The 23,448-nt window shown below is 40.1% G+C and overlaps 3 protein-coding genes across 7 annotated transcripts in view; 1 reads left to right on the forward strand and 2 right to left on the reverse strand.

The window, feature by feature from the left end:
• Nrg (Neuroglian) overlaps positions 1-6,899 on the reverse strand; it is a 38,509-nt gene extending 31,610 nt beyond the window's left edge. For 2 of the 5 annotated variants that reach the window (XR_011445563.1, XM_017173157.3), the window contains exon 1: positions 6,679-6,695. The gene's annotated coding sequence lies outside the window, so the exon portion shown is untranslated. Of the gene's footprint in view, positions 1-6,678; positions 6,696-6,822 lie in introns of those variants that run through there. The other 3 variants (XM_017173156.3, XM_017173154.3, XM_017173155.3) reach the window with 3 other exon arrangements.
• A 93-nt stretch (positions 6,900-6,992) lies between these two features.
• On the forward strand, positions 6,993-8,192 carry LOC108079000 (uncharacterized). Its single transcript, XM_017173178.2, has 3 exons — positions 6,993-7,342; positions 7,399-7,794; positions 7,845-8,192. Exons 2-3 carry the CDS (start codon positions 7,705-7,707, stop codon positions 7,995-7,997), a joined length of 243 nt encoding a protein of 80 aa, XP_017028667.2. The 5' UTR covers positions 6,993-7,342; positions 7,399-7,704; the 3' UTR covers positions 7,998-8,192.
• Positions 8,193-8,230: 38 nt separating this feature from the next.
• Positions 8,231-11,781, reverse strand: tth (toothrin). The gene is made up of 2 exons (XM_017173177.3): positions 11,044-11,781; positions 8,231-10,492 (listed from the first exon to the last, which is right to left on the reverse strand). Exons 1-2 carry the CDS (start codon positions 11,346-11,348, stop codon positions 9,478-9,480), a joined length of 1,320 nt encoding a protein of 439 aa, XP_017028666.1. The 5' UTR covers positions 11,349-11,781; the 3' UTR covers positions 8,231-9,477.
• Positions 11,782-23,448: the final 11,667 nt, after the last annotated feature.

Here is a 23,448-nt window from a genome sequence, read left to right on the forward strand (position 1 = left end):
CGAGTTTTCCACTGGGAGTTGCTGTCAGGTTTCCGGACCACAGACGAGAGAAGTTCAATGCTCCTCTGGCGGTGGCAACTCCACTCCAACTCCACACCACTCACACCGGCAACATAATGCAATTTATGAAACGGGAGCTCAACTATCCAACCAACCAACGGACAGACAGACCCACCGACCTCCCCGTAATATTACCACATTTAAAGCGAACCAACTAACGCACTAAACGGAAGTTTTAGCTAGCGAGTGTGTTATAGAAAATAGAAAACTGTAACACAAAGAGTTGAAGCTCCAGCTGAATATTCATCAACCTAATGGGTGTCTTTACAACTCCCCAAGGTTGAACAGTGAACAATGAACAGCAGTGGAACATATCAAGCCATGTTTTAGCACTATGAAAAGCATATACTACACTATATATATATTATATATAAATACAAGAATCATAAATGGGTCATAAGTAAATACAAATAAAAATAAGTGGAAAGCCTTTTCTTCGATCATGACTAGGGAAATCGTGTGGACACACCCTATAGGTTAGAATTTCAAAATTAAATAACTTGCAGCAATTGTCCAAAAAACGAATTTCCCACAAACAAAAATTGAAGAATAAATAAGAAGAGAGAACTAAAGAGGGGCTCTGTCTCCAAGCTGACTAACATTTATTTTTTCTGACTGGGTGTGCCCTCATCATACCTGACAAAAAACACATGGAGAATCAAGATATAAGCTGGCATTGCTTTTGAGTCACCATTCATCCATCCAGTGGGTCTCCGGCAAAAGCTTCGAGCCCCGACAAAGCTTTATTTGCTATTTGTTTATCGCAGAACCAATTAAATTGGTCACTTGGCAAAAAAATAAATACCGATAAAGGATCGTTGTGCCAGAGGGGCAATATGAAACTTGATCGTTTTGACGATCTTTATCTTTTGATGGGGACTTGTGTAAACAGAAATAAGTAAAAAATTGTACAATTTTTATTATATATATTTTTTGTGTGTTTAAGCACTTATGGTGGAAGTTCATTGATTGATCAATTAAATTGCACTCAGAGAAAAAATTAATTCAGTATTTTGTGATGTTGTAAACAAAAGCGAAAACTATAAGAGTATTAAAAACTTCGGTAGCCTAAAAATGTATAGTTTTAGTTTTGGTTTTGCTTTCGCACACATTTAACCCAAATGACAAGAGTGCCCAAGTAGCCCCATTGGGCAAGAAAAACGGAAAATGGAAAAAGAAGTTAGAGCTGCAAAAAAAGAACTAAAATATATAGAGAGGGAGGAATGCAAATTGCAGGCGGTCGCCACTCCTGTGTCTGCCTCCAGTCAGCCTTTTCTCTTATTTTTTTTTTTTTTTGTTGTCTGTTGGCAACTGTGCCACATGGGGTTTTCTCTGGCGTCTAACCCCCGCCGGTTTTTCCTATTCCCCCCTCCCCGCTCGATTTGCCAACCCGAAAACACTTAAAAGTGCAATGCACTCAACGGTACTCGCACCTAGGAGCCTAGCCGCAAAACGGATGATAAAACAAGCGAAACTAACAAATGCACAGTGCAAAAAGTTCTAAGCAAATTGCAAAATGTTTAAAATATCATATATAATAAATAAGTAAATGTTGTATTGTTAAAATAGTAAAATATTTGGTTAGTATTTATTAACTATTATAGTATCAATAAGATATATTTTTCCCCAAATCACACACAAAAAAATGTAGGATAAATGTAATTTTAGGGTTTAAAATTATTTAAAATTTTATATTCTATTATTACATTTTCTAGAATGATTACAAGATTTAGGTTGTTCCTTTGCAATATTAAATTAAATTAATATTATAGAATCTAATACACAATTTTAAGAAACTTTGAAAATATTCAAATAGTTTTAGCTAAAAAAATATTGTAATAAAAAACCTATTTATTGGACTATTAATTTTTTAATTAAATTTAGTTTTTCTCAGTTTAAAAGCAAGGCAGCTCAGCAAAAAAGCTAAATATAGGGAAAACAACAAAAGATCTAAGCGTGGCAACCGCGAAAACCGCGAACCGGCATCGAGTCCCCTTAACCCACAACAAAACCTCCCTCTTAACCCTCTGCATACACTTTTTGCCGGCACTGTATAAGGCACACATTGTGGCAGTTATAGAGGTGGAACACAAAACAAAAAGGTTAAAAGGAAGTTTGTTGACTAATTAGCATAGAGATATATTTGTATTTTTACAAGTAATGTTTTTACTTTAAGATTTTTAAAAACATACAATTTTTATATGCCGATTTAAACAGATAAAAACTAGCACAGAAAAAGCTTTTCAAATTGAAAATAATTTAATTGAATTTTGTAATATTTTAATTTTTCTTATCATCCTTATTCCCCGATGCCCATTAATAATCCATTGGGAATTGATTTCTTAAAACGTGAATTATGTTCGGTTTGGCTATCCCGTAGGGTGCTATATAAAAATACATTTAACATATTTCGTTTCAATGGGGAAATCTAGACTTCCTGTCTAACGTGTCTCAAGGGATTTGGATTTATAAACATTGGACGCAGAAATAGGCAAATTTTGGAGCTATCAAAACGAATAGCAAAGGAAGTGGAGTGGCATGAATATTATCGCTGAGAGAGAAGGCACGAAGGAACGAACGAACCAAATTGGAGGCAATGAATGATGACATCAGCAGGCCTTGTTTTTGGTTTTTTTTTTTTCAGCCAGCGTGTGTTTTGTTTGTTTGTGGAACAGAAAAAGAAAAAACTGAATATTTCCTGGCTTACTATTGATTTTTTTCTCTCGTTTTTCGGCTTGCCGGCGAAACGGGGAAAATAAGTAAAAATAAAGGATTTCGGCCTGTGCGACATGCAACATCAAAAATGACATCATAAAAGGATTTTTTCGTGGCCAACAAAATTGGATTAAAAATCGCACAAAGAGCGGCAAAGTGGCCAGTAAAGTAACAAAGAGAAGAGAGAAAATGACGCAATCGCCAGCTGTTTGAGAGATGAACAAAAAAAAAAAAAAGACTACAAAATGTGATCCAAAAATCCACATGGTAAAGCTTCCAAAAAGATACAGACCACGATGATATCAATATACATAAGCGCACGCACACGCATAAATTTATAGGTATATATTTACCCAATTGGAATACACAAATATCTGCTCTGTCTGCGTTGCGTATTTTTAATTCTTCGAGTTTTTGGGCGTTCCATTTTAATTATAACAAATGTAGGCAATTGCAAGCCAAACCAAGAGCCGAAAGAATGAAATAACAACATACATAAATCTCTTAGATTGCGAGCGAGATAGAGAGAGAAAAGGGGTCAAAAGATATCGATGATATCATAATATTCAGGCAGCAGCCATCAAAAACGACAAACGCCTTGGATGGAAATATGTATGGTACATAGGTTGACAGTCTCAGAAATGTGAATCCAGAATTGATATCAGCAAATTACAAAAGCCCCGGGAAAAAATTTGATAAATGAAAGTTTCAAGAGCAATTTAATTACACACGGGGGAATCACTCAAGATCAATGTCAATCGTCAAAAAAAAACGGGGGTATTTCGGGCATTACGAATTTTACGATAAGAAAAATATATTTAAAATATTATGAAAAATATACAAATTTCTTAGATTGACACACTTTAAAATAACAGATTATTTCATTAAGTATTTTTGTGGTTTTGAGGTTCTTTTGTTTTATCTTAAACTCTCAGTTTTTAAGCAAAAATGTGACTTTATAAAACTCGATACATCAGTTTCGCGAACATCAATGTTTCTCCACCTCTATTAGAGATCGCACATCTGGTAAGCATTCCCAGCTATGTTATCGATGACAAAATGCAAGTCGTATTTAATAGTTTTCCCACACATAGAGAGACATAGAGAAAGAGAGGCCTGTGAAGTGACAATAACTAATAGGTGAAGCATGACCAAAAAAGTGACTCTTCCATCAGCTTTTGCCCCTGAGTGTGATTCTCTATGTCATTCTCTCCTCAATTAATGAACTGCTTTAATTATGCTTGACGGTACCCCTCGTTCGTCACCTAAATTAGAGAAGATATAGGGGTTGGCCTGGCTTCCCCATCGATAAAACCTCAATGTTCAATGCGATCATTCAAGTTCTTAGCTTATCGCACATTCAATTGAAGGCTGTCTCAATGAAAACGATCCCCATTTATGGGGGTCATCCTCATGCTGCTGCTACTGCAAAGGAAATGAGTGACTCTAGGCTTGATAATTTTGCAATAATATTTAAACATGATGCAATATATAAAGACACCTGCACAGAAAATCTTAAAAATATATATTTTAAAGCATTCGTATCAAGCTCAAAGAAATATTCATTAAATATGTAAATAATTAGACTGTGACATCATCAACCTTTGCGCAAACACTGCGATTGCATTATCAGTGCAACTTTGCTTTGTTTAATATATTCAAATGGGCTTTTTTAAATTCGTTTTTATACTTTGCTTTGATTATAGTTGCTTTTGTTTGTAAATATATTTTCGGCAAGCAGATAATGTTTATTCGTATGCAGAAATCGCGTACTCGTAAGAATATAAGAATAATCTCATAAATATGTGATGTTATAATTCCCAACTATGTAGTTCCAAAGCTACGTATGGGCCAGATAAAAGTTTTAAATTTTTAAATAGTATATTTAGCTTTGAAACGGCTTTATATCTTTGTCAATACTTTTCAATGTTTGTATTTGAACCTAAATGTTAATGTTTTATTTTTTAGTATATAAGAAGTTTAACAATTACGACTTTCAATATGTTACTTTATTTTCCAAGTCACTTATAAAGTGCTTTTGTTGCTTCATCTTAATAATTAAGCAACAATCTAGGCTTTCGGTCAAGTTATGCTACTTTCGTAGCCGCCCCACTCCCCTTATTTTCCACCCCCTTTCTGGGCCAGCAACAAACGGCATTCATTAACAAACTGGCAGGCTAATTTTTTGTATTGCTGCCGCTGCTTCTGTTACTGCTGTAGCTGTTGTTATTTATTTATTTATTTTTTTTGTTTTTGGGTCGACTGGGCGGAGGCATCGTCGTAGCAGTCGACGTTGTTGCTGGGCCGTAACGGGTGCTTGTATTAACAATATGATGACGTAGGCGCTGTGATGACCGCATGGTCAACATATAAACAACCACACGAACAGCAGAGAAACTACAGTTCAGCTTAGGTAAGACGAACAATTGGAGAAAAGCTCGTTTGCCATGGGAAGGTTGGCAATATATGGCCATATTTTCAAGGATTTGTAAGCCTAGATCATCTGATTCGGCTTCAGATACTTGTTTTATCTTTTGGTTTTTAATGTATCTCTTGATTTTCTTAAAGATATTATAGTTTGATCAGAGATCCCTATAGACCACAGTCTACGTAGAGACGATGAGCATCCAGAAAATGGGGCGCAGGGAAACTACTTTTATATCTTTCTGATGAGAACCGTTTATATATTGATGGAAAGGTATTGTTAAGATCTTTAAAACTGTATCCTAAGATAAACATGATAAAGTGCGAGGTATAAAGCCAAGAACACGATTAATATTATTTTAATGAAAAAAAAATACAATTCTCCACTTTTATAGAATTCTGCAAGACAAAGATTGATCCAAATAATAAATGAACAACAAATCAAACAAAATAGTGTTTTATTGAATTCTCAAGGAGAGACTAAGACAACACCCAATTTAAATATTTATATATTTATTTTTTATTTGAATATTTTCCAATGGCCTAAGGGAAATCGCATTGAATAATTTTAGTTCATCCATTTTAATGTATGTTGAAAAATTTAGAGAGCTCGCGGGAAAGGTGAGGGAGCAAGAGATGCAGAGAAGAGAGGAGAATTCAAGCTGATCTCTTGAATCTGCCCCACCTTAGTGAGCACACACTCGCACCCGACACACATACACACAATGATACAACCGTAATTCGCGCTCATTGTCTGATGCCGCTCTTCTTCTTCTGCCAGCTAGAAAACCTGTTTTCAAGCCACTACAAAATTGTGTGTGTGACTTCAACTAACGCTAAAAATTTCTAATTCTACAACTATGTTTCTTACAGAATCTGTTTCATTTAATAAACTTACCTTTAAGTGTTACTGTAACGGTGCTGGCGAGGCAATAACAAGCCAGATTCTGGCAAAAAGCGCTCAAAAACCCAAAACTCAGGTAAAAGAGAGAGCCGCGATGCGACACAGAGAGTGAGAGAGAGGGGGGAGAGAAAACTCGATTACGAAGTTTTGGCTTCGTGGTAAATACACACGCACACACACAGACACGCACTCATACACACATGAACAACAACAAAAAAGTGGCTTTAATTTGGATTTGAGTTTTTGAGCGCTATTTCGGTCCTATTGGTTGTGCAGTTAATTTCAATTTTGTTGCCTGCCGCTTCTGTTTTTTATATATTTTATTTCGTCGGCGTCCTATGCTTCGCTCTTTCCCTTCTGTTGTCATCGAGAGATTCGCACTCTAAGCCATTTTGCCAGTTTTCAGTGCAATACAACAATTAACTTCGGCCGCATTCAATGCAAATGCAAACAAAATGAACAAAAAAAAAAACGACAACGCTAACTAAAGTAATGCAATTTTGTTTTGTTTTTCTTTTTTATTTCTATTATTCTTATTTATGTCTGTGTGACAGCTGCCAATTTGAAACACACACCCGAACGCACGCAAATAGCCACCAGAAAAAAATAGCGACAGCCAAGTAAATAACGAAGTAAATAAGACAATTTTCAACACGACGCTGTTCAGCTCTTGTATTTTTGTTAACTTTTAATTCTGATTCTCCACCCGGCTCACTAACACACACAGCGACGAACGGGCGTCGGAACGCGCGGTGTCAAAAAAAGAGGATATACCAACACGGGGAACAACCAGCGCGGGTGAAAAAAATTTACGAATAACGAATAAATAAAGGAGAAGCAGAAGAAGCAAAGGAGCGATAGCGCTATCGATACCACCGATACTTGGGCTGTTTCGATTTTCGATTTTTGGCACTATCGCGATACATCGCAAATTGTTTCAGTCAAGGGAATCCCCAAATTGATTTTCTCACACAAACCATATTAATATTTTGTACGTTATAATAAATTTTCGAGATTTGCGCTACAATAAAATAAAAACACAAAACTAAAAAACCATAATTAAAATATCGATATATCGATAGCACTTTGGAGGCAGAACAAAGTGACCAGCTCTCGCGGTGCAGAACTTACGGGCACACTTCACTTTTCGCGCGAATTTCGTTCAATGCAAATTTAAGTTTTGTAAATAAATCATAATTCGCACGCGGCATGCCTCCGAAACGCACTAAAAAAGCAGCTGTAAGTAAAGTGTGTTTGACCTTCTACTGGCTTTTATTATATTTAAAGACTTGTAGGCGCCAGCAGCTCAGGATGGTCCAGCTGAAGAGGTGGATCCCTCGCAACCGGCGCTGTCCGTGGAGCACTGCAAATCCTGACGCGTCTTTCGTCGCCGGGCGGAGGAGCTGCATGCCGCTCTCCAGGAGAGAGGGCTTCGGCAGCTCCAGCTCCGGCTGAACGCAACCGGAGCTCCGCGCCGCGGTGCCTTCGAAGTGAGTCTGATTGGGGCTAGGAATGGGAAGGAGGAAGAGAAACCGGTGCTGCTTTGGTCTGGTCTAAAGCGAGGGCCACCGCGTGCTCTCAAGTTTCCTAACGCCGAGGAGATGTACACAAAGATTGTGGGGATTCTGGGCGGAGAGCAGTCCAAGGAGCCGTCGGAAGGAGCACCTGTGGCCGAAGTCACGGAGAAAAAGGTAGGGTAAATGGCAAAGTAAATTCAAGATAAGTAAAACCCCCCTTTAAGGAGACGGAAAACAAGGAAGCTACAGGCAATTCGCAAAGTAATCCAGAGGATAACGAGGACGGGCTTGAGGAGCAGCCACAGCCTCAAGGCAGCCAGAAACGCAAGCGTTCCGCCAGAGCCCCGGAGAAGTCCGCCAAGCGCGCAAAAAAGTAATTGTTATTTCAGATAAGGAATAAACTCGCCAGCAATAGAGCCCCATGATCGATGATCGGCAAATCCCCACTGGGAACTGATCGTTGTGAAAACCCCCTTTTTGCCTTTGCTGGCTGGGTTATCCTTTTGCGAAAAACAAACACATTTACACACCAATTGTTATTACAAAATATATTAAAACGTCTTAGAAACCTATTTCCGTTTTGTTTTCTAGTAAATTTTCTTTTCTAATCTTTTTTTTCTATTTTGCTTTTATTAAAATTTTGTGGACTTTGATTTCACGAAATGTACACAATTTTTGCTTTGATCTTGGTTTTATTAGTAGCTTTTCGCTCTCTTTTTTTTCATTTTGGTTGTTAAAATTTGTTTGTTTTTTTCAGCTCAGCTTAACTTACGAATTATTACGATCCTAGAGAAAAAATTTTGGTTTTACGAAAGTGTTTTGTTAGCTTCTTCTATATGCTAGAGATACCCTACCACGCACTTGCCTAAATTAGATTACAATTTGTTGAATTGTTTCGATTGTTTTTAACTAAAATTTGGATACACATATAATCATAAAAATAATATAATTGAATAAAGGGGGAGGGGGACCTCGTATATATATCTTCTTTTTTTTTTCTTGCGCAGCGTCAGACAGAAACCGAGAGATTGCGATTAGGTGGAATGCCAGAGCCCGTAAGAGGGTCCTGGCTCTTAAGTAGAGTCGCTAATATAATGCATATAAATATGTTTATATATATGTATATATATATATGCCTGTACACTCATATATATATATAATATAATTGTTATGTTATGACCAACGGTAGCTTTTCTAAAGTGAACTTTTCCATAGGGTTTTTGAGATTTTAAATATAATCTATTGTGATAAATTAGGATTATTTCTTGGTTTTCATAAAAAATATTTAGAAAATCGTCAAATAAAATTTTAAACGGACTTCCTATATATAAAATCTTGAAATCTCCAAATAAATATGAAAAAGCTAAAATAAAAATTAAAAAGAATATAAAAAAGTTCACTTTAGAAAATTTGACGTTCATCTTATATGGTTAAAAAAAAAAAACAACAATCAATTGGCTATGGGTGCGTAAAGTTAAGAGTGACAAAAACATGGAAAATGTGCATGGGCCAAGGCCAAAGACCTTACAATAACAAGATGAGTAACGCCATACACTTTTGTTGCACTTAAATTTTTCGGAATGGCCCTCTGGAAATGTATGGGCATTATGCATCTTGCTATTACAAGGTCTTTGCCAAGGCCTAGTCCTGTTTCTGCGCCTCTGGTCCACAATTCTATATAATTTTCACACTTTTCACTTTGTTTTTTAAAGGAGAGAAGGGTCGTAAGGCCAACAGTAATCAACTAAAGCTTAGAAACTAGCTTTAAATTAGGCGCGAAACGTACAGAGGCGAGAAAACAATGCGAAAACAAAGGTTTTTTTTGGGGTCCAATTAGGTTGCTGTTCGCCCGAGCGGTTACAGATACTTGCGATAGTTGCGCAGATGGGCGTTCGCGTCTTCGACCACGCCCACCGCAGCAGCGGCGCTTTCGAAGGATGGAGGCTCAATGACCATGCCGGGACTCGGCGGATCACCGCCGGCAGCTCCCTTGGCTCGCCGCCTGCCTCGTGTTCCCGCACCCCGGGATCGCCGGCTGCTGGCCGAAGATCCGGCGGTTCCTCCGCCTGCTGCTCCACCAGCTCCTACTCCTCCCACGCCTGCTGATCCCGAACTTCCTGCCCCTGCGCCGGGGCCCAAGCTGCTGCTGAGGATGCCGCCACCACCGCCAGTGAGCGAAGCTCCATTGCTGCCCGGGACACTCTCGCCGGACTCGATGGCCTCAAGCGAGGCGTCCAGCGCCGCATCTGTCGTTGTGATGCGCGACCTGGCCGCGGCACTGCGTCTGCGTGAGCTGGAACCACCACCTCCGCCGCCGCCACCGCCAGCACCACCACCACCGCCGCCGCCACCGCCGCCAGAGTCGCCTCCACGTTTGCCCGGCCGCTTTTTGCGCCGCTTCTTGTTGCCGTACCGCGGATCGTAGTCATATTCATCGTCTGCCGGCGACTTGGGCTCCTCCAGAGAGTCCACATCGTTCATGTCCATGTCATCGTAAAACCACTCCTTGGGCAGATGCTCCTCCTTGACGGTCTGCTGCTGCTGCTGCTGCTGATGATGCTGTTGCTGCTGGCTGTCTTTGCTGTCGGAGGTATCACCGCCGGCGGCGCCCAGTGAGCTGGACTCCTCCAGGCTAAAGGCCCCATTGAAGTCGTGGGCAGTGTCGCTATGCAGCGAACCGAGAACCGCCGGCGCTGCTCCGCCGCCGGTTAGCATGTTGAGCGTCAGCGATGAGCTCATGCCCAGGCTGTTGCTGTTGGGCATGGATACTCCGCCGGCGCTGGTCAGGTTGCTCAGGCCCAGGTTGACACCGCTGGCCACCAGAGCCTCGTGCTCCTTGCGCAGCGCCTGAAATGGTCGTTCGGGAAATCGACTATCGAAGTCATGAGAAATAGATAAAATAGGATTATTATATGGTTATAAATACTATAACAAGAAAGGAAGCTAACTATGGTAGCTATAAAAATATATATACGATATGGTATCAGTAACCTAAGAAGTACTTTGTGCTCTGAACATACAGATTTGCATCCGGTTGAGTTGGAATTTTTGGATAAGTGATTGTAAACTCAACTGGGAATTTGGGTAACTCCTTAAACCTACGGATTTTGAATCCAGCATCTGCTTAATGATTAGAGCTATCTTTTCCAATATTCAGATGCAAGGCAACGCTACTTTTGATCCTAAACACGGCCTTATGGCCTAGGAATATCATGAAACCAACCATATTTAACCATCATTACGAGGAAACATATCATGGAAGCCTAGGAAAGGCGCTAAATGAGTCGTCTTCTGTTTATTCTAACAGTTTCAAGCTCAATTCCAGGTAATGCCTGGCTCTAAGCATTTGGAAAAGCCTTAAGCACTCAGTAAGAACACCCCTGGGACATCTTTAAAGCGAAGTAGAGGAACCTCATCGCTCACCTGTACATCTTGCTCAAGTACTGGCGGCGACTCTTGCGCCATCGGGCCGCTGGATACGTGTAGATCTGACCTTGACGGAAGCCGGGCATTCGCTGACGCTTGTCCAGAAACAGCTGCGAGTGGCTCTGCGCTACGCCCGTCTGCGGATCGAGAAAGGGTAGACGCAGCCGCCGCTCGATGCACAGGCGGGTGTTGAAGTTGGCGCTGTACTCGATAGTCTCCCGGTAGCTGACGTCCTTCAGGAAGCTCTCGATCTTGGCCAGGTTCGGCATGGAGACGATCTGGATGTTGACGGCGGACGACATGGTGGTGGATTCTGTTGGTGGTCCTACTGCTGCTGCTGCTGCTGCAAGTGGCTGCTAACCTCGGCCGGCGCTAGTCCATCCCGCAGAGCGCTGCGACTTCCTCCTGCTCCCCGTCCGCGGATCGGATCACTCGCTTTCCGAGTTTATTTTTTTTTCAGTGTGTCCGCCTCTCGGATTTCTTATCTCTCTTTTCGCTCCCTGTTTTTTTTTCTTTCCTCTTGCTCCGCTTTTTCTTCACACACTCTCGCACACACGCACACACACGGTTCTCGCTGGCAAGGTGGGGGCGTGGCGGTAGCTGCGCCAGCGGCTGAGGGCGTGGCGGGGGCGGAATGGAGGCGGCAGCGCGATCTCCTGCCGGAATTTCCAATTGTTTAATTGCCAATTGTTTAATGTTAACGTCGATTGCGCTGCGTTTCCAGTGTGACCGCGTCGATGGTGATCAATAATACCGTCAGAGCCATCGAAAAATACCAAGATAATATTTTTTTAGTGTGGTTCGGTATATACCAAAAATAATTAAAATATACTCTTCCAGATGCCACATAGTTTATTCCGGCAGTGTGGCAGCCTTGCCGAATTTGAATGTGTGGATTTTCGAAATTAGATTAGGATACAAATTTACATTACTTATTATTATTTTTTATGGCTTTATCTACAAATCCATTGTTTGGTACAGATATCGTGAAAAATTTAAAATTAAGAAACTTTATTATAAGTTTAAAACGTCCCAAAACAACCCACAATATCAACACACATTTAGCGCTATTTTAAATAAAAAAAGCAAAGCAAACAAAATTTATGGGATTGCCTTTAAAGTGCAGTTTAATTTATGTTTTTAAATTTATAAAGTATTATTTACAACACTAGTTTTCAAAATATTAGCGAGTTTCATGGCTATCAGCTTTTAGGCGCGGTTCCGCCAATCGTTATCGGTGGCTGTCAATCGAATAGGCGGGCCATTTGAGTTTGTAAAATAACGTGTTTTTGTTTTAACAAGCGCTTAAATTCGACTGATAAACAGGCAATTGAAAAGTTCCACAATTAATTGTGGGCACCGACTAGTCGACTAGCATTCCTCTTCTCTCCTTCTTATCGCCGTTAAAAGTTTCTTGGCCAACAATGGATATTATTTTTGCATCATCCGCTGAGATAGGGAATGCCCCTTCTCGTGCTGCCGTTGCTCTTAAACGTAAAGTTAAGTAGAGTTAAGTAAAGTGGGCCAGGAGCGGGCGCCATGGTGGTGCGTTAAGTAAAGTTAAGTACGATAATCTCAAGTTTGCAATTGCACTGGCAATTTGTTTGTTATCTCCGCCTCCACCGTCGCCTTCGTCCTTCTCCTACGCCCTATTCGGGCTCTTGCGGAAAACATTTTCCCCGAGTATGAGCTATTTGCATAAGCGCACTGGGGAAAAGTTCAAAAGAAGTTGGCCATAAATGTAATCACAATAAAAAATATAACAAATATATTTTTAGAATTTATTCATACACATATTTCGACTAAATATACGGGTTTATTCCGAAAAGTACTTTAAAATAACTAGAAATATGGCAAGGAGATAATCGAGCAAACTAGGTTAATTTTCTTCAAGTGCAGATAGATCGCTTGGTGGTAGGTCCTAGGGATAGTCCGATATGAGTGCAAATTGCGATGGCTTCCATTTGGCATGCACTCATTTGGGTTATCTGCTCGGCCACTTAATAAACTTAATGACTCTCGAAGCCTTTGGCTGCGCGCAAGATTTTGCAGCTCGGTAAATGGCCTAAAAGAGCTCCGCTTTTGCCAGTTCCGCTGATGGAGGAAGTGGTCGCTTTGCCACTTGCCACTTGTCCTCCGCTTCGGCCGCGTTCCTTTGACAGCGGCGTTGTCCTTGGCAGCCGTCGTCCTGAAATGAAATGAATAGAATCGCGAAATACACGCGTAAGCGCTTCAAAGGTTTTGGATCAACTGCATCAAAGTTATAATTACTTGAGGCTACATTCAAAAGCTAACATGTTCGGTTGACTGACTCACCGGGGTCACACTGCCCGAAAAAATATGGGAAAAAAACGGGGTTTGAAGAGTATATTTAATAATAATAATAATAATAAAATAATAATACCAAAATATGAATAGTAAAATAATAATTAATAAAATAATAATACTAATAAATGATATATAAATAAATGATAATATAAATCAAAAGATAAATTGAAATGAAATTATATGATTGTAGTTAAATTTCATATAATATAAATTTCAATTTATTAAACGGTATTATATTTTCGATAAATAATAAGTAATGAGTGTAATGTTATATATTATGTTTGACTTTCTCCTACATTTCTAATGTTTCTTTGTGTGGAAAGGGAACTATTAGCAGATCAAGTACGATCAGCTTCAAATTATTTACAAACAACCTCTCACTTTGTCTCCTGACAAACAGAATTGGGTGTCAGACTTGTTAGTAGTTTTGATTTAAAACCAACTTCACCTATATATATTTGAAGCAATGATATATCTTTTGCAAACAAATATTCATTTGCTTGTAGTTGGCACTTGGTTTTATTTTGCGTGCATTATACACACAGAGGACATGCCTCTGTGTGCAAGGATAATCAGATTAACCGCTGACCATTCCGGCTTCTTTTCTTCCGCCTCTGCTCCTTTTTCCAGAAACTCGCTTTTGCTGCCTCTTCCGTTCTCATTTGGCTATGGAGGCAGCTTCTGCTCCTGCTTCTACTCTTGCTCCTGCTGCTGCTCCTGCTTCTGCTCCTCCTCCTACTCCTGCTCCTCCACCTGCTGCTGCTCCTGTCCCATGTATTAATAAAGGGTCCTCGCTACAAGTTTCACTTTGCGGATTATTTTGATTTGGTGCATGTGCCGCCGTTTCTGTGTGGGTGTCTCGTGCTGCTCCCAGGAATCGTGCTTTCGGAGCATTCGTTTTTCATGTCCCGCAGCCCCCGGAGAACTGTGCGAAATTATTGTGGTATGAGGGACGAATGTAAAATATTTTATTGCCCTGTTGTTCGCCGAGATTGAGGTGGTGGTGGCGGCCTCGAAGGAGCAGAGGGAGCAGCAGCAGGCCACCAGTTGACGCCTCAAAAGAGGTACAGTGGGTGTGGGACCAAAGGGAATTAAGTATATTAAATACAAATGGCCTTTAAAATGTATTGATTTTAAAAGATATGTAAATCAAGTTAATAATATATCATTAAAGACTCTTTGAGTTTTTAGTTGATTAATTTTATTTTATTAACATTATTCCCAATGGAATGTAATTTGTATTACCATATTCTCATAATTTATATAGTATATTGTTGATCAGCAAGTCAATCTAGCCAAGTCCGTCTGTCCATTTGTTCGTCCGTAAGCGATAAAAGGTATAAATTCACAGCGCTGTACTTCTTCAGTTTCCTTGAAAGTTACATTAAAATATACAAGGGACTTTCCCTTAATAAAAATTTTATCGAAGCCATCGCCTTGTATTTAAGATGACTGATTACTTTCAATTACTTTCAAAATGAATGCTCAATTTTGATTGATAAATACCGCCTGCCGGCCACTGTGCGTCGGACAGGAGACGGAGATGGCGCATCGCATCGGTTGTGAGGACTAACCACTTGCATGTAGTTTGTTGTGGCTTACCAGTGGCGGAGCGGAAGGGGGCTCATCTCGTCACAGGTTCATCTCGGATCTCAGATTCGGCTACAGGTCCAGGGCACATGTTGTGCAACTTGTACGAATGCCGCAACATTTTATTATGGTTAAGCATGCATTCATTACGTCGCCGTCCAGTACGTGCTCCAAAAATAGTAATACTAATTTAATTAAATGTGGGATACTGGCACAAAGCACAAATACTAATTTCACTTAATTACTTATTCTTTAGTTTAAAATATGGCATTTTATTGTAATGAAAAAGGCAACTGCCAATGCTAATTCAATTTAATTAATTTATTAAGAGACAAAACAAAAGTACAGTCTGGTAATATTTTAAATGGAAATTTGGGAGAGATACTCAGTCGATATATCTTAGATAAATCGATATTCTTTTTATTCTATTTATTTTTTAAAAAGTTTAAAAAGAAATTAGCTATGTAGCAACATTATTTCTCTATTCCGTAATAAATATTTTTATTCTTTATAAAACTGATTATTTTTACTTTTAATGCGATATTTTGCGATATTTATATGATATTTTCGATACGATATATACAATCGTCTTTTTAACTTTCTGATATTTGTGCGATAATAGTCGGAAAAGAGAAAAAATAATTCAAAATTCCGATGTTTTTCGATAATTTTCGATATTTTGAAGATGAGTGTAATATTCCTGTATTTGCTGCATAAAAATATACAATATTTTCGCTTTTATATTTTTGTCTTTAAATTTTCTAGAACTTTTCTTTTGTATACCATATAAATTCATATATATTTACATTTCGTTTATACATCGAAGCTGTTCCATGTGCGATCACATCGATTCGATCCAGAGTTAAAATTGAGCGTCTTTCTCAGACAATATCCAGCAGGACATGTTCGAAATCCAAGGAGTGAGAAGGCCTTTGGGTTCAATTGGGCGTGGAGGACGTGACGAGCGAGACTCGTCCAACTCATTTGGTGCCCGACTAATCGCAAATAACACACATCGATTAAACGGCACGGCATTCCCCCCGAAAGGAATGAGCGCAGGATGGCAGAAAGAAAGAAGGAAGCGTGCACGAAAGGAGCCTGGCTAAGGATACGGCTGGAGTAGCAGAAGCAGAGGCAGCAGAAATAGCAGCAGAAACAGAAACAATTAGCACGGAACAGGACATAATTGGCGTGCAGTTACGGAGGCTGATTAAAGAAGCAATCATAAAATTAAGACCCATAATCCCGTGCAATTTGGACAAACACACACACACACATACAGGCAACCGGAACGGAATGGCAAGGAGGAGGAGGTGAAGGATGTGGACTGGCGTGGAGGGCATGAAGCCCAGTGGAAGCTAATAATAACCAAGCCAAACCAAACCGAAAGCAAAGCAAAGCATCGGGAAAACAACAACGAAGGCATCAGGACACAAAACAAGAAAGAACGAAAAAGGACAGTTCGAGAGAAGGCCCCGACTGCTAGATACCCTATATTTCTCCTAAAGAAATCAAGAAAATATAATATGATTTATAAATTCATTTAGATTAAAATACAGTTTTCATATTGGATATTTATAGTATTCTAGTTCTGCGATATATGGAATGCACATACCCTAAGCACTTACAGGGTACCAGCACCAAATACAAAACGAATGTGTGTTGGTGCCAGAGGCGAGTGCCGAAAGGGGATTTGAGGGTCCCAAAACCCCCACACTGCCAAGAGTCCAAGTTCAACGTGGAAATCGGAGACGTCTTTTATTTTGTGGAGTTAATTATAAGTAATCAACAATATTCTTATTACTTAATATTTTTTAACATATGCAAAACCCAAAGTATCCTAAAAACTAATCCCTAATGAAGAAGGCTTCTTAAAGAATAAAATGTGCGTTGATAGAACCCGAAAAAGAAAAAAAACAATTACCCGCCCTTGCCCCAAAGTATCTCTCTATATGTAAGTCCTGGCCGAGTCCTGGAATGCACCAGGAAGAGAGAAGTTGAGCTGCTGCTACGTGCGGCGATTTGTGTGCTGGCATAATGCCGGGCAACAGACCAACCTGCCGCATGCCGGCAGCAACAACACCAGCAGCCAGGAAGAACCGAAGCAACACCAGGCTCCAGGAGCAATATGAGACCTTCATTAGCGAGAGAGGCAGTGGGCATTAGGAGCGAGGCGAGCCCCTCATCGCCGCAACGGATTGAAAACGCTTCCGGCAATACAAATTGTAAGTGAAACGTGAGAAATTAATTTTCAAGGTGGCCAATGGATTCGACTCCGGCAGCGAAACTCGTAAAGTTGAGTGAAGTCCCGGCATGATTTCCACACACTAAATAAGCTGGGTTTTCAAAAACAATATTATTAGTTAAAGTAAAACATCAAATCAGAAAAAGAAAGGAAGATGAAGTTAAAATACAATATTAACAGTGATTAAACATCTAGTAGGAAAGTGATTTTTAAATAAAGGAATTATAGTATATTTTCTGTATAGACTTTTTAGGTTTTATAAGAATAAAGTAAACTTGTTATTCCTTAATTTATATAGTAATATGTATAAGAGCTGAAAACAAATCGATTTTCAGTAAATCGATGCATTCAAATGTATTCATTTTCGTGTTATAAACTAACAAGGTTTGTCCATCAGGAAAAATCAAGTTTAGTCAAGCAAATTTGATTAATTAAAATGTAAATAAGATAACGATTTATATTAGCAAATAGAGAAAAGTTAAAAACAGCTACAAGGTTCACAAAATACAACGGAATAAACAAAGGATGATGATAATAGGCGCAAACTAATCGTTTATCTTCTTCTAACAAAATTCTGTTTATAATTTATTTCTTGTCCGAATCGACCTGATGTTTGTACCCGCTTTTGGCAGGATTCGAGGGTGAATCAAGGACTAGGATGAAGGGGGGGGGGCCTATTTCGATATGCATGCAAAGAAATGTCAAAATTCAATTTAATGCTGCCGTAACGAAAATCTGTCAGCTTGCAGCACAAATAATGTCAAAGCCAAGCTCACACATAATGTCTTGGAGGAAGGAGCAGCCACAAAGTGACGCTCTCCCACACACACACACACACATTCAGTTCGTCCTGTGACAGGAGACACACAAAAGCCAAAGCAGGATGCTTGCGTCTGTCAGCGGCAATTGTGGCTGATTTGCACTTTTTCTCCGCCGCAAAGCGACGGCCAGGGGTGACGAAAAGGGGGATAGAGGGGGCAGCAGACCGAGATAAACGCAATGCGAAAGAGGGGCACAAGGAACGGGCACAAGAAACAGGCACAGTAACACACACACACACACACACACAGACATCGCATAACATTCCAAAGCATTTGATAAACGGCGACGCTTCGCAGGACTCCACTCCCGCCGCCATCAGTTTGCTCCTTGACGCTGCACGAAAAAGAAATTATGATAAAAGCTGATTATTTTTACAAAAATAAATAATATACGAATTTTCCGTGTTTAATATTTGTTTCTCAATATTTTAGCTTACTCTTTGGACCCCTAAATCGCACTACAAGTATAAATAAAGCTCATTTAATGCCCTAGATTTTTTCGAGTGTCCTGCATTTGTGCATTTCGCTGAAAGGGTTCACAGTTCGCCATTCACATTTCGACGTTGCCGCGTTGTGACGTTGACAAGTCAGACGATTTCTCAAGAAGTGCATTCAGGGGAAAAAAGAAGAATTAAACAGACAAAATGTATGGAATCGACTCTAACTTTGATGCTGAATCCATTCAAGAAGTAACCGCCACCTGCTGGAGTGGAGTGACACCTAGGCCCTCCACAGGGTTTAATAGCATTTTGTATGATTTCAAAAAAAGTAGTTTACTTTATTTTCTAAAACAATTTAGGTATTATTTATATTTTGAATTATATTTCCCAAAGTTAATTCCGAAATTTTGGCTAAAACCCTAAAAAAATTAACCCAAATTAGCATTTGTGGGGATATATTTTTGAAATGATATTGGATCTGCTTAAATTATCGATTTAAAATCAAACGAAAGCATAGTTTATCATTTAACTCTTGCTGATTTACTTTACTTTTCAACTTTAAGCCTCTTCATACAACTTTCGAAGATAAATAAAGACGTTCCGTAAATAATTCTTAATTTATTTAGGATTTGTTCTTAATTTCACTGCAACCAATAATAAAAATGGTGTCCCTCCTGTTTAAAACATTTCCTTAAAGGACTTGCGTTTTGAAATCAAAGCCAAAGTCGTGTTGTGTGGCGTTGCTTTGTAAATTAAGGGAGTGTTATTTTTTATTTTATTTTCCCGAGTGTGTGTAGGAGGAGGAGTGAAAGTACATGCTGGGGGGGGGACTGAGTGCCACCCGCTTTTAATTGAGATGCCAGGAAGAAGCAGGAGTCGGAGTAGGAGGAGGAGGAGTAAGAAGGGCGGAACCACGCTGTTTATTTGGCTGTTAGACGGATTCCGAGTGTTTTGACTTTGTCGAATTAGCCATTGTGATAACATTTATGTGCCCGCTCCCGGGGTGATGGCACCCCCACACACCGCCTTCCTTTCTAACCTCCCCCATGCCTGGTTGTATGGCTGTTCTGGCGGTGCTTCATCGCACTTAATTGGGCAAGCGATTGCCTGACTTGCTTACAAATGCGAGCGACTCTCAAGGCGCCGGCCGAATATCGCCCATACGCCCCGTGGTGCCACCCCCGAAAAATGCGGATTTGAAAGCCAAGCACCGGCATCACGCACTTGAGTCCTTGCTCACGTTTCCGGCATGTGCGGGTGTGCGAGGATACGGTGTGTGTGTGTGTGTGTGTGCGTGTTTGTGTGTGAATATTGCATGCGATAAATTATTTTAAAGCGCACCAACACCCCCTGCAGCCATCTATTTAATATAGCGCGACGCATCAGTTTTAATATTGTTACGATTTTATTTACGCGCATGGAAATTTATAAACGTTTATGACATGTCAAGCATTGTTGTCTCCCCTCCTGTCTACGTCTCTGTCTCGCTCCTTTGCCTGTTTTCTGTACAGCTGCGGTCGCAATAATAGCGAGTCCAAAATTATATCGTTCTTTGAAGCTGGAATGTTTGCAATTACATACTTATCAATTATACAAATATATATACAAATGCGGGAAAAAGTCAGATATGAAATATCGAAAATACACGCAATGTCTTATCGATTATATATAGATATGATATATCGAACTTTTAAATATGGAAAATATCGCATACGGACAACGGTGTCTCCGATATCTTTTACCTTTAATAGTCTTTTCCGATTATATTGGTTATTGTTATATTATTATATTATATTATTATTATATTATTATTGTTATATTAGCAATAAGAAATAATAAATGAGGGAAAATAATCGCGTTCAATATCGATATAGCATCGATTTTTCAATTTATGGCGAATAAACAAGCTTTGAGATATTCCTTAAATTATAATTATATCTAAGCATAAATTTAAATTATTGAAATATATTTTTATTTAAAGAAAAACCCAAGAAAAATTTCCCAAAATTCTATAATTTCTCAAAGCTCCGGTTGCGACCACAACTGTACATAGCTGCGGTTGCCCTTTAATTCCCCTGTTTGCCTTTGGTTTTCGGTAGGGGCAAAGGACGAGGAGCGTTGGGCGACACTCTGCTCAAATAATATTTATTGTTTCTGATTTTTCTTTAGTCATTATTATTACGCATATTTATTATGTATTTATTAATTTGTTTTGCTGTGGTTTTTGTCATGACTTCCCCATCTACCGCAGGACCAAGAGCAGGAGCAGATACGTCAGTCGGCCGGCGCAGGTTAAACATTTTCGTTTGATTTGTTATCAGAGGCATAGTTTATATGGCATTATTTGTTGCTGCGGCTGTCGTGGCTCGTTGATGGCGTTTGTAATTTCATTTTCGGCATTATGTAATTTATTAACTTTTCATTGAAAGTTATGTGCAAACGCACGTTGACGACATCTTTAATTAATTACATTTTAACATGATAATTAATAGTGCCGCGTGCGTCGACAGGCCAACCCCGCCGCCCCGCCGCAGCGAAGGGCCACCAGCCAAAGCTAAATCAATCGATGGCTAGGAAGACGTGACCCCCCATCTCCTTCGTACTTAAAGCGCTCCCCGATCTTGTCCAGGCCCTTGAGTTTGGGTTATGACTACGTGCTCGCGATACCAAGTAATCGCGGCTTTAAAGCCCAACCGGAGTGAAACCCTTCCCAGCCATCCATCTGGGCATGCTGCTGCATCGATAGCCATAATAATAACAGCCACGGAGCCACAGTCACAGCCACACAGAAGCCGTGGACACTGATGATGACCATAATGATACACAAACAATTGCCAAGGAATTTCAATTCAATTCTTTTTCATACCCCTTACGGGGTGAGACTTGAAGGGTATGCTCAGCTGTTGACTTAAGTGTGAGGAGGGTTTGACTTTAGAGATGTTTCAAAGCGGAGTCACTTCTCTTCTTCAGCAGGAGAGGAGTTTGCAGTTTTATTTATGCAGTTTTTGTTCTCAAGAGGCTGTTTGCCTTTCCGATGTGTATTGCATTTTCGAAGCTTTGCCTGCAAGGTACAAGCTAAGCAAAAGAAAAAGTTAACAAAGTCCTGTCAGTTCTGAACGAAAATGTGTTTTTTAGGTGCCTCTCTTCCTCATAAGAAGAACTTTCTTTGCTCTCTTTTCCTTTTCACCCTCTTGAAGCTGCTTGCATTTCGAAAAGCTCTCCCTTCGATGCTTTGCCTGCAATGTACAAGCTAAGCAGGAAGAGCAGCGTCACGAACGAGAGAGTTTATTTCTATTTATTTATTTCTCCGAGCGAAATTACAAGAAACCAAGGCCTCTGGTGTGTTTTTGGACTTTGTTTTAAATATTATTATTATTACTGTTGTCATATTATTTTTATTATTATTAATATAATAATTAATGTTATTAATAATAATATTATTATTTTTAATTAATACTCTCTTACTCTCGCTCAGTCACTGGGTAATTTTGAGGTCCAATGATTCATCTTATTATTGTTTTTATAACCTCTGTTGCCTCTCTTGTTTTTCCGCATCCTGTGTGCGTGTGTATGTGTCTATAAGCGTGTGTGTGTGTGCGCTTGTATATCTATCATTCCGCCTTGGCCACAGGATCTTTCGTCCTGTAACGAAAAAAAAGTTGTTTTGACAGTAGCCAAGATTGAGTTCTTATTCAATTTGTACGGATTTCTTGTACGCCGGCCCTTTTGAGGGTCGGGTCGGGATCTTAACGTCCCTCTTGGTCTTCCTAACCCCCTCTCCGCTCCCGTTTCGGCCATCTTGCTTGCCACTCATCTTGGCCAATACCCAATGCGCCTCGGCTCTCGGGCCCACTCAACTTCCCATTCCTCTTCAAGTCCTATTGGAATTTATTTCATATTATTGTCCCGGCCCTTTTCCCCCTCGAATTTTCCCCCGTGAAATGTCCCCCGATTTTGCCTGCACTGCAAGTTGGCACTACTTGGCTTTGTTTTTTGGGGGCAAAACTTCTACTGCGTGCTGGCGCGATGGTGGTGGTGGGTACTGGTGGCCTCAGCTGCAGTCAATTTGTGTTGAGCAGCAAACCTCCGAATAACCCTACGGCTCCTGGCCTGCAGATGCATCAAGTTAGCTGCTAGTTGACTCCGGCCAGGGGAGGAGTAGCAGGAGAAGCGTCCAATCAATGCGCCCGCAAAAGTATGCTACGAAAAAGTTGCTGCCGGAACGGAACCATGTAAATGTCCTTGCCAGCTAAATGCCACAGCGCACACACACACACACACATGGACGCGATGCAGTCCTGCGGATTTCTTGGTACGAACTTAATAATGCACCGGGACAGCAAGCCAGCAAGCAAACAAAGCAAAAGCAAAAGCAGAAGCACAGCACAAGCTGAAGCAAAAGTAAAAGCAAAAGCACAACGGCACGAGAAGCCAACACAAGTTTTTCGGTCTAAGATGTTATTTTTGTAATTGGCACTTGGCAGTTTTATCCGGTGGAAGAGCAGGGAACGGGTAGCGGGTAGCAGGGAAGTTGGATCAAAATTTAATCAAGCCGTTGGTTATTTATGAACTGTGTGCAGGTGTTATGACCAATGTCCTTTTGTTACACAGGAATCGGTACGGGGTAAAGTCACCCCTATCCCTCAGCCTTAGCCCGGTTGCCTGCCTGTTGGCCAATCTCCGGCTCAATCCGGAACTCAAGTGGCCAACGCTAACCACTTTAGAGATGAGCTGCCGCCCTTAGCCATTGTTTTTGTTATTATTATTTCTGTTGTGGTTGTTGTTCCAGCGCCGGCATTACTTTGCTCTACATTCCACTTGTTGTTTGTGCGCTATACCGATATCCTGGGGATACTCTAACGGGCTCAGGAATACACATGGTTTGGCCAGGGAAGTTGGTAAGGGATTAGGCTTAAGAATTAATAGCAATAATTGTAAATACTTTGCATTATCTTAAAGAGATATAATTGGTATTTAA

The sequence above is a fragment of the Drosophila kikkawai genome, chromosome X (assembly GCF_030179895.1).
Source record: "Drosophila kikkawai strain 14028-0561.14 chromosome X, DkikHiC1v2, whole genome shotgun sequence".
In the NCBI taxonomy this organism is placed as follows: Eukaryota; Metazoa; Arthropoda; class Insecta; order Diptera; family Drosophilidae; genus Drosophila; species Drosophila kikkawai.